The sequence below is a fragment of the Podarcis cretensis genome, assembly GCF_951804945.1.
Source record: "Podarcis cretensis genome assembly, chromosome: 8".
Taxonomy (NCBI): Eukaryota; Metazoa; Chordata; class Lepidosauria; order Squamata; family Lacertidae; genus Podarcis; species Podarcis cretensis.
In genome coordinates this window covers 18,360,530-18,370,419 of record NC_137177.1, presented here as the reverse complement: position 1 = coordinate 18,370,419, position 9,890 = coordinate 18,360,530, and the positions used below count along the sequence as shown (strand labels likewise).

Here is a 9,890-nt window from a genome sequence, read left to right as displayed (position 1 = left end):
GAATAACATTGGATACAACCCGTAAGATATGATTGACCGTTGGGCCAAAAAAGACAGGAATCAGCTTAGTCTTTTCAGTCACTGCCCCTGCCCCTATTATATCATTACCATATTTTTCACTCTATAAAACGCACCAGACCACAAGACGCACCTAGTTTTTGGAGGAGGAAAACAAGAAAAAAAATATTCTGAATCTCAGAAGCCAGAACAGCAAGAGGGATCGCTGTGCAGTGAAAGCAGTAATCCCTCTTGCTGTTCTGGCTTCTGGGATAGCTGTGCAGCCTGCATTCGCTCCATAAGACGCACACACTTTTCCCCTTACTTTTTAGCAGGGAAAAAGTGAGTCTTATAGAGCAAAAAATATGGTAATTATCATTATCATTGCCACCATCAATCATCACCAATAACGCCAGCATTACATTTAAGACCTGCCCTTCACTGATAGGGGCCAGGGCAGGTTAATAGAGATTTAAAATTCAAGATCAAAAACAGTTTAAACAAATCACCACCACAGTAAATAAATCAACCCTGCGCCAGGCCGCTTCCTACCCCCTCAACCCAAAGAAGTAAAGGAAGTCAAGATTCCACGGCAGTTGAGACCAGCCTAGAAGTATCTGCAGGAGCCTTAACTGCTGCACAGAGACTCTAGGAACCACTGTGTCTCCACAAGTTCTCGGTGGTCCTCTGTGGCTGCTTCTTCCTCCTAGCGAAGATGCCCCCAGCCAATGGCTGCCAGTGGCTCCGTGTGAGCTTGCCCTATCGAGCCACCACAGCCGCCTCTACTTGCATCAGTTTCCTCCTCCTCTCCATCTCCCTGCTTAGCCCCTCCTGGATGGAAATCATTGTCCCAGACACGAACGGGCCTCCTAAGCCCGTGGCCAACAAACTCTGCAACAACGTGGCCTGCACTCAACTGAGCAGGAGCAGTGGTAAGGAGGTGCACCGGTGCCTGCTCGTCTCAGTCCTACTCCTCCTGGCACTCCGCCCCAAACACAAGCAACCGTCTCCTCTTGCCCCATGGCTGCATGGCTCCAGTCCTGGGGGATCTGCCCTTCAGGAGATGTTTAAGTCAGTTTTTGGATCTCCAGCGAGATCCCATGCCAACATGTACTGATGTGTAAGCCCAAGTGAAGCTAGGTGTTTTGAACTGTTTATTTCATTTATTTCCAGAGGAGACAAACCTATTGCTTCAAATCCCTGAGACGGGGTGAGCTCCTGTTGCTCAGTCCCTGCTCCTGCCAACCTAGCAGTTCAAAAGCATGTCAAAGTGCAAGTAGATAAATAGGTACCACTCCAGCGGGAAGGTAAACGGCGTTTCCGTGTGCTGCTCTGGTTCGCCAGAAGTGGCTTAGTCATGCAGGCCACATGACCTGGAAGCTGTATGCCGGCTCCCTCGGCCAATAAAGCGAGATGAGCGCCGCAACCCCAGAGTCATCCACGACTGGACCTAATGGCCAGGGGTCCTTTTTATTGCTGCATGCAACCCCAATCTCCAAGCAGTGCAAGATTCCAGGGCCCAGGGTTTGTGTTTCCTTTGGAATGAAGGACAGCAGAGACTATGGTATCTTTATGATTTATGGTTTGTTTACACATATATGCAACCTGAGCCTACGGTTCACAGAATTAACAACCCAAGAGAGCTTGCTTCGCCCATAGCTACAGCCTTGGATTCAAACAGAAAACAAACATTGTTTGCTTTCTCTGTGTGTTTTGCTTCTAGCTCACATCACTCTACTTCCTCTTCACAGCCCTGGCTTTATCCTCCTAACTACCCAGAGTTGAGGGAGGGTGGAGCTTCACCCAATTGCCATCTCCCACAGAGCTGCTTCCTTTGTTCCCCTTAATGGCCCATCACCCAAGCGATTGCCTTAACAGGATGCTAACCTGAAGGCTTGATTAGCTTTTAACACTTATTTGATCCAGGGATTAGGAGGGGTGTCTGCAAACAACCTAACACTGTCCCTCCAACCTCATAACTATTACTATAGATATATATATATATTCAGCTATATCTATATATCTATCTACTTATCTATCATCTCCATATCATGATCTGAAGCAATTTGATATGGAGCAGAGATTTGCTGATTATTGTTAACAAATGTCAAGTGATTGAATTTTTAAAAATCCAGACAGTATAGAGAGATTTGGTCTCGGGGCATAGCTGTCAACATTTTACTTTTTTTAAGGGAAATTCCCTTATTCTGAGTAGGATTCCTCGCAAGAAAAGGAAAAGTTGACAGCTATGGTCAGGGGCATGATAAGGCACCTCCAAAAGTTCAGCCCCTGAACATGCCAGCCTATAGGGAGCAAGACCCTCTTAAGGTATCTTGGTCCGAAATTATTTAGGGCTTTGAACTCCAGTCCCCAAACTTTGAAGCTGGCCAGGGGACAGACAGCTGGTGCAGATGCTATGGCACTGTTGTTACAAGCTGTCAGAAAGTTACTGATAATGATGATTTGTACTAGTATCTACAACCATCAGCGCCTCCTGAGAACTAGAGCTGTCAAGAGTGATGTTTAGAAGGGGAAACCACATCCCATTTGCTGCCTCCTGAGAGTTGAGCTGTTGAGCTGTCAAGAGGCAGCTTTAAGAAAGAAACACTCCTACCCTCTGGAGCAGAGGTCAGGTGCATTGTTATTTAAAGCAAGTAGGGATATTCACAACTGATGATGCATCTATTCGCTTGGTTGTTTTTTTCCTAATCCTCCCCACCCACCCACCTCAACCGTGACCTTTTCTTCCAATGAGCCTGGGGCAGCATGTGCAATTTTCTCCTCCCTCGCCCATTTTCATCCTCACAACAGCCCTGCAAAGTGAATTAGGGTGAGAAATAGCGACCCCAACACCCAGTAAGAGATCCAGTAGGGATTTGAACTGTTCCACATCTTTAAGAATGCATCTTCTGTTTAGGGATTGATGGATATTGGAATTATGTATGTCTGTATTTTTCACTCTGTAGGACGCACTAGACCCCTCTAGTTTTAGAGGGGGAGAACAAGGGGAAAAAATCTCTCCCTCTCTGTGCAGTGTTCCTTCAGTGAAGCGGCAGGAGAAACAGAGCCCCTTCCATTTCTCCTCCCGCTTCGCTGAAGGGGCGCTGCGCAGAGAGGGAAAGCTGCGCAGCGCCTCTCCAGCAAAGTGAAGCCAGGAGAGCAAGAGGGATCGGTGTGCACCGAGCCCTCTCGCTCTCAAGGCTTCAGCGAAAGCAACGCGAAGCCTCCAGAGGCTTTGCGTTGCTTTCGCTGAAGCCATGGAGCCTGCATTTGCTCCATAAGACGCACACACATTTCCCCTTACTTTTTGGAGGAGAAAAAGTGTGTCTTATAGAGCGAAAAATACAGTAGATCAGGAAGGGGAAACCCAAATTCTCTCTGTCCAGGCCTGGCAACAATCTCCATGCAATGTGCCCAAAGTGTTTTTGTTTCGTTTTGCCTAGTGGAACTGTGATCATGCCTCTAGTTAAGGGTTTCCCAAACTTGGGTCTCCAGCTGCTTTTGGACTACAATTCCCATCATCCCTGACCACTGGTCCTGCTAACTAGGGATGATGGGAGTTGTAGTCCAAAAACAGCTGGAGACCCAAGTTAGGGAAACCCCATTTGAGCTTCTCTAGATGGAGGACAGAGTGCTGCTGCTGGTCAGTGTTGACAAAACTAATTTAGACAAGCCAATGATCCTTCTTGCTTCCTATGTTCCATGCCCCAGTAATAAACATTCTATACAGGACATTCTATACAAAGATCTCAAAATAGCTGTCTTATTACAAAAGAATTTCAGAAATAGACTGGAAAGAGAAGTTGCTGAATTGCAACATATTACCAAACTTGAGACCTGGTCTGAATAGAGACATTGGATTCTTATCTCATTATACATGATAAAGCTATTTTTAGCCATCTCACCCATTGCTTTTTCCTGTAAGACCAATTGCAGTCATTAACAGTCATCAACAGGTTTACCACACCTATCAGCCAATCACCCATTCCCACCACCCTTCTGAGTAATACCCCTCCCCATCCTCTCACTATATATAAGGCTCTGGTGACTTCTGTTTCAGTGTATCTGAAGAAGTGTGCATGCACACAGAAGCTCATACCAATAACAAACTTAGTTGGTCTCTAAGGTGCTACTGGAAGGATTTTTTTAATTTTTGTTTCGACTATGGCAAACCAACATGGCTACCTACCTGTAACTTGTCTGGACATGTTTGCTAAGGTTGAACTGTCTTTCCCTCCCCTTTGGTGACATGTCAGTGATGTAAAGATGATATATCAATGATGCTGTGTGAACTGTATTCTGGGATGTGGTGGGAAGTTTTAAAAGTCAATGTTGCTCCATGCTCTGGGTTCACTCGCTGCTGTTGAACCTGTTGCGTGGCTATTCCCGCCCCCCCCCCCCCACAGGTGGAATAAATAAAGACACCGGACACAAGAATTTAAGTTAATGGGCGAAAATGGCCACAACTTTATTGATTACAGGTAAGAGGGGTATTGGCTTTAGGCATTGGCCCCTAAGAGACTAACCGGTCTAACCGGGAAAGGTTAAGCACCAACAGGGGGAGCCACCCGAGATGCATATCCCTGGGCGCTCCCCAAGGGGTTACCGCTCGGGGGCGCGATTTAGGCCCTAGCCTCCGTAGGTTTCGGACGAGGCGACGCCCCTCGGAGTCCTTTAACGAACTACCCTTCAAGCCTTGGGGGAGGTGATGGCAATCATCCTCCCCAACCTCATTTGCATGACAATACCCCGGCCAATGCCTAACCGCCAAAACCAAGGAGTTGTGACGTTTTGCTACGAGGTAGGCGAAAAAACCAAGTGGCTTAAAATTTCAGCCAATTAGCCAAATGGAAAAACTCCTACCAGGCCCCTTGCGGCGACCAGCCGAAGCCCATAGCAAAGTCAAGGGCAAACCTAAAGGGCGGGTGGGTGGGAAACTGCAGCTGCTGAAGCGGAGAAAAGGGGCGAGCCAGGGTCGCCTCGACCTTAAGTGGCCTTAGATCGGCCCGCCCCCAATGCCAGCCGATTGGCTGATGCTGCGGAGAATGCTAATTAAGGGAATTCCCTGTTTCCCGCGAGGCTGGCATCAGCCCCGCGGGAGTGTGGGTGGGGACGTGAGCCCGCAACCCCTCCCCCTCCTGAGGGTCAGTTCGGTAGCGGCATTGTGCAACAATAAAGGATCTAAGTCTACTTACTGCTGTTTTGCTCCAAATTGCTTGGCTAGAATTTTCTTCTTTTACTGACCACATGGACCCACGGGGGACTGGTAGGGACTGGTACCCCAACAAGCTGGGCTGTCTCAACCCAGAATTTTCCTTAAGAAGTATAACTTTTAAAACTCACTTGTAATAAGACGAAGGAGGTTTTAAAATTAAGTATACTGTTAAGTATGCAGTAGTACTTTGGGTTACAGACACTTCAGGTTACAGACGCTTCAGGTTACAGACTCCGCTAACCCAGAAATAGTACCTCGGGTTAAGAACTTTGCTTCAGGATGAGAACAGAAATTGTGCGGAGGTGGCGCGGCGGCAGCGGGAGGCACCATTAGCTAAAGTGGTACCTCAGGTTAAGAACAGTTTCAGGTTAAGAACGGACCTCCGGAACGAATTAAGCACTTAACCCAAGGTACTACTGTATAAGGTTTTATGGACATGCATGAACCAGTATATTATAATGGAACCAAGAGGGGGAGTGGAGGGAAGTCGACCAAAAATAATGGTTTAATTTGGTTATGATTTTTTTTCTGCCCCCCCCCCCAATTTTGTTATTTTTGGAAAATAAAAAAAAAGTTTTCAAAAAACACACCATCCAGGGGTCCTTTAGCTTTTTCACTCTTTATGAAACCAATGGACTTAAGCCACCTGCGCCTAGGGCTTGCCGATCGAAAGGTCAGCGGTTCGAATCCCTGCGGCGGGGTGCGCTCCCGCTGCTCGGTCCCAGCGCCTGCCAACCTAGCAGTTCGAAAGCACCTCCGGGTGCAAGTAGATAAATAGGGACCGCTTACCAGCGGGAAGGTAAACGGTGTTTCCGTGTGCGGCTCTGGCTCGCCAGAGCAGCGATGTCACGCTGGCCACGTGACCCGGAAGTGTCTCCGGACAGCGCTGGCCCCTGGCCTCTTAAGTGAGATGGGCGCACAACCCCAGAGTCTGTCAAGACTGGCCCGTACGGGCAGGGGTACCTTTACCTTTACTTTATGCAGGCATTCTCCGGCATTTCAGACAGGGTGGCGCTGTGGGTTAAACCACAGAGCATGAAAAATCCGTATTAATCTTTCTCTCCCTGGCAGGTATCATGAGAGTTTCGAGAATCCTCCTGGCACTCGCTACGGTCACTGGTTTCGTGGCAGCCATCTCCCTCCTTATCTCCTGCCAGTGCTTGAGGCGTTGTGGGGGACCTTCCAACATGCTGGTGTCCTCAGCAGCAAGCTTCAGCACAGGTAGGAAAGAGAACTCCCCCTAGTTTCAGGAAGGGCTCAGTGGCACAACAAATGCTCACATGCAAAAGGTCTCAGGTTTAAGGCTTCATAGGTCAAAACCAGCACTTTGAATTGGGCCCAGAAACTAACCAGCAGCTAGTTCAGTCGGCCCAGATTTGGGGTAATATGCTCACCCCATTGAGCAGCCTGGCCATCAAATTCTCCACCAGCATTCAATCCCCAGCATCTGCTGGCTGGCTGGGGAAATCCTCTGTCTGGAACCTTACAGGGCAGCTGCCAGTCAGTGTAGACAATACTAAGCTTGTGTTGCCTGTGGCTCCATGGTAGAGGAATTTGTTTTGCATGCAGAAGGTCCTTGGTTCAATCTCTAGGGAGGGCTGGGAGGGAACCCGAGAGAGCCTCTGCTAGTCAGTGTAGAGACCATTGGTAGGCAAACTAAGGCCCAGGGGCCAGATCCGGCCCAATTGCCTTCTCAATCCGGCCTGCGGACAGTCTGGGAATCAGCGTGTTTTTACATGAGTAGAATGTGTCCTTTTATTTAAAATGCATCTCTGGGTTATTTGTGGGGCATAGGAATTCGTTCATTTTCCCCCTTCAAAATACAGTGGATGCTCGGGTTGCGAACGTGATCCGTGCGGGATGCATGTTCGCAACCTGCAGCATTCGCAAGCCACGTCTGCTCATCTGCGCACGCGCGGGTTGCGATACAGCACTTCTGCGCATGCGGAAAGCACAATTTAGTCCTTCTGCACATGCGCGCCTGCCAAAACCTGGAAGTAACCTGTTCTGGTACTTCCGAGTTTCGACAGTCCGCAACCCAAAAAAACGCAACCTGAAGCGGACACAACATGAGGTATGACTGTATAGTCCGGCCCCCCACAAGGTCTGAGGGACAGTGGACCGGCCCCCTGCTGAAAAAGTTTGCTGACCCCTGGTGTAGACGGTACTAAACCAGATTGTCCAATGGTTTGGCTCAGTATATGACAGCTTCCTACCTTCCTGTGCATTCACAAGGCTTATTTTGCATGCTTAAAGCCTCCAACAGGTTCATGAAAAAACCTGGATCAAATGGATCCCCCATCCCTACTCAGGTGGCATCTCTAACTCACTTTTACTCCTTGTTAGGCATCTTCGGCTTTGTCACAATGGCCTCATACACAGTCGACATGACCCAGAAAGATTTGAGTTCTGTCGGCCACCTTCACTTCACATGGAGTTTCTGCCTCGCCTGGCTGGTGTTCACCCTCTATGTCATGAATGGTGAGCTTTGTTAAGCCACAGTTTCTTGGGGCATCCCTACTGGGAAACCGTGGTTCAAGTACTGCTAACAGGCCAGGATGTTATATTAAGCCATAACTTATTAGGACAGCAAAGTGGAAGGTGGATCGGAGCCATAGGGCACAGTCCAGCAGGACATCCTCTCATGTAAGCCCTATGGCAGGCATGGTCAGTCTCTTAGGCCTGTGACCTCCTTGGGAGTTTTGAGTGAGTGCCGAGGCACTACCCCCTCTGATCAATTCTCTCCCTTCTCCTACAGGTCAGCTACCCCTCTGGGGGACTAAAAGAGAGTTAAAGTTTAGGTTTCCCAGGGTATGTGGGTCAAAGTCAGATGCAGTGGAATTAATCAGAGCCTTGCCTTGAACAGGACATAGAGCTGAAAGAGGAAGTTGGGAAGGGCGTCACTCTACCAACTCCTTCCTTCTAATCTCTGCACTTTTTGAGAAAGATAAAGCTAACCATCCTCACCATCTCATAACCAAGCAGGCTTCGTGGACAGCAGGGGAAGATCAGAGGGGCATCGCTGTGCCCATGGGCACCGCATTGGTGACCCCTGCCCTGTTGAAATGAACAGGAACCACACAGGCCCTTTTGCAGAGCTCATGTTCTTCCCAGTTTGGCTTACGCAGGAGAGCTTTTTTGATCCCCATAATTTAACAGCTCTCAGTGTGTTTCCCATTTCCAAACCTGGGGACCCAAATGCTTTCAGTGAGGCTTGCATTATTACTGTTATGCACTGCGAGGAATTGGATGAGTAATTGGGAAGTGCCTGTTACCCTGAGCTCCTAGGAGGAAGGGAGGGACAAAACTGCAACCAATCAATTCAGTTCAACTTAAAAAAAATAGAAAAGGAATATGGTCCTTCTTTTCTCCCCGCAGGTTTCTTTAGCTTGATGACACATTTGCTGACCATACAATCTGGCAGTGAACAACATTTCAACACAATCCTCTTGGAAGGGAGGATGCAGCAACCTGCGGCTGGGGACCACACAGCTATGGGGCTGTCCGTTCTCCAAGGTCAGGGACTGGCTGCTCCACCTGCAAGAAGCCCCCTCCCAAGCCCATCCATCTGTCTTAATTCCACCGTAATCTAAACTCTTCAACCTGATAGTTTCTCATTTCCTCTCATGCTATTTTTTATTTTATTTTATTTTGAATCCGCATTGTCTATTAAAAAAAATATATATCCATCCTACTGCTTCTCTTGTATTATTATTATTTTTTTTTAATATTCCAATGTCTGATTTTTTAAAGAAAAACCAACACCTAAATCTTGCAATAAAGTTGTTTTGCATTTTCAGTGCCTGGTCTGTAACAGTTCCTTCTCTCCCCCCCCCCCCACCTCCCACCTCCTTTTAGGTAAGTACAGCCAAAGAGAGCTGTCCATTTCACCAGGAACTTTTAGGGTCTCCTAACAACTCTCTGCACCCTTAACAAACTACAGTTCCCAGGATTCTTTGAGGGAATGCCATGGCTGCTTAAAAGTGACATGGGGCTGCTTCAAATGTGTAGTGCAGATGGAGCCTTGGAGTGCTTTAAAAATTATAATCCATCGCTCTAAACGGGTTTTCCCCTGACTGTGCTCCCGAGTACGATGCGGTGTTTCTCTTACGTTCTGAAAAAATGGTTGGCATCAGCACAGCATATGGAAAATTGTGATAGATTAAATATTTTCCAGCATGGTGGATGTGTAATAATAGTGAAACTGTCAGCTACTAACTTTCTAAGAGGCAGAGGAGCCCTATTAGGAGGGAGGAGGAAAGCGACAACTCTTGTAACTGGGTGTGCCATGCATAGAAGTGTGTGTGTGTGTGTGTGTGTGTGTGTGTGTGTGTGTGTGTTTGAGAAAGAGAGAGAGGGGGAATTAAAAAAATAACCCTATTAAAAACAGAAGTGAAAACACTTCAAACCATTTAAAAGCATACAAAAATGAAGTAGAACACCCATCCTCAAAAGACCTTGCCACAACGGCCAGTTAGTGGCCTAAAACCTGTGGGAACAAAAAAAAAAGTATTTGCCTGCTGGTGAAAGGAAAGCAGAGTGGCAGACAATCTAGCCTCCTGTGGAAGGGAGTTCCACAGGCCCTCTCTTTTGTCCTCACTGAGCAGGCCTGTGAAGGGGGTGGGGCCAAGAAGATCGCAAAGCCCAGGCAAGCTCACATAGGGAGATAGCCTGGACC

The 9,890-nt window shown here is 47.9% G+C and overlaps 1 protein-coding gene across 1 annotated transcript; it reads left to right on the top strand.

Moving 5' to 3' along the window:
• The first annotated feature begins 592 nt into the window (after positions 1-592).
• Positions 593-8,934, top strand: LOC307221657 (uncharacterized protein). Its single transcript, XM_079986389.1, has 4 exons — positions 593-929; positions 6,284-6,433; positions 7,559-7,693; positions 8,591-8,934. The coding sequence occupies exons 1-4, from the start codon at positions 713-715 to the stop codon at positions 8,803-8,805; spliced, it is 717 nt and encodes a 238-aa protein (XP_079842515.1). The 5' UTR covers positions 593-712; the 3' UTR covers positions 8,806-8,934.
• The last annotated feature ends 956 nt before the right edge of the window (positions 8,935-9,890 follow it).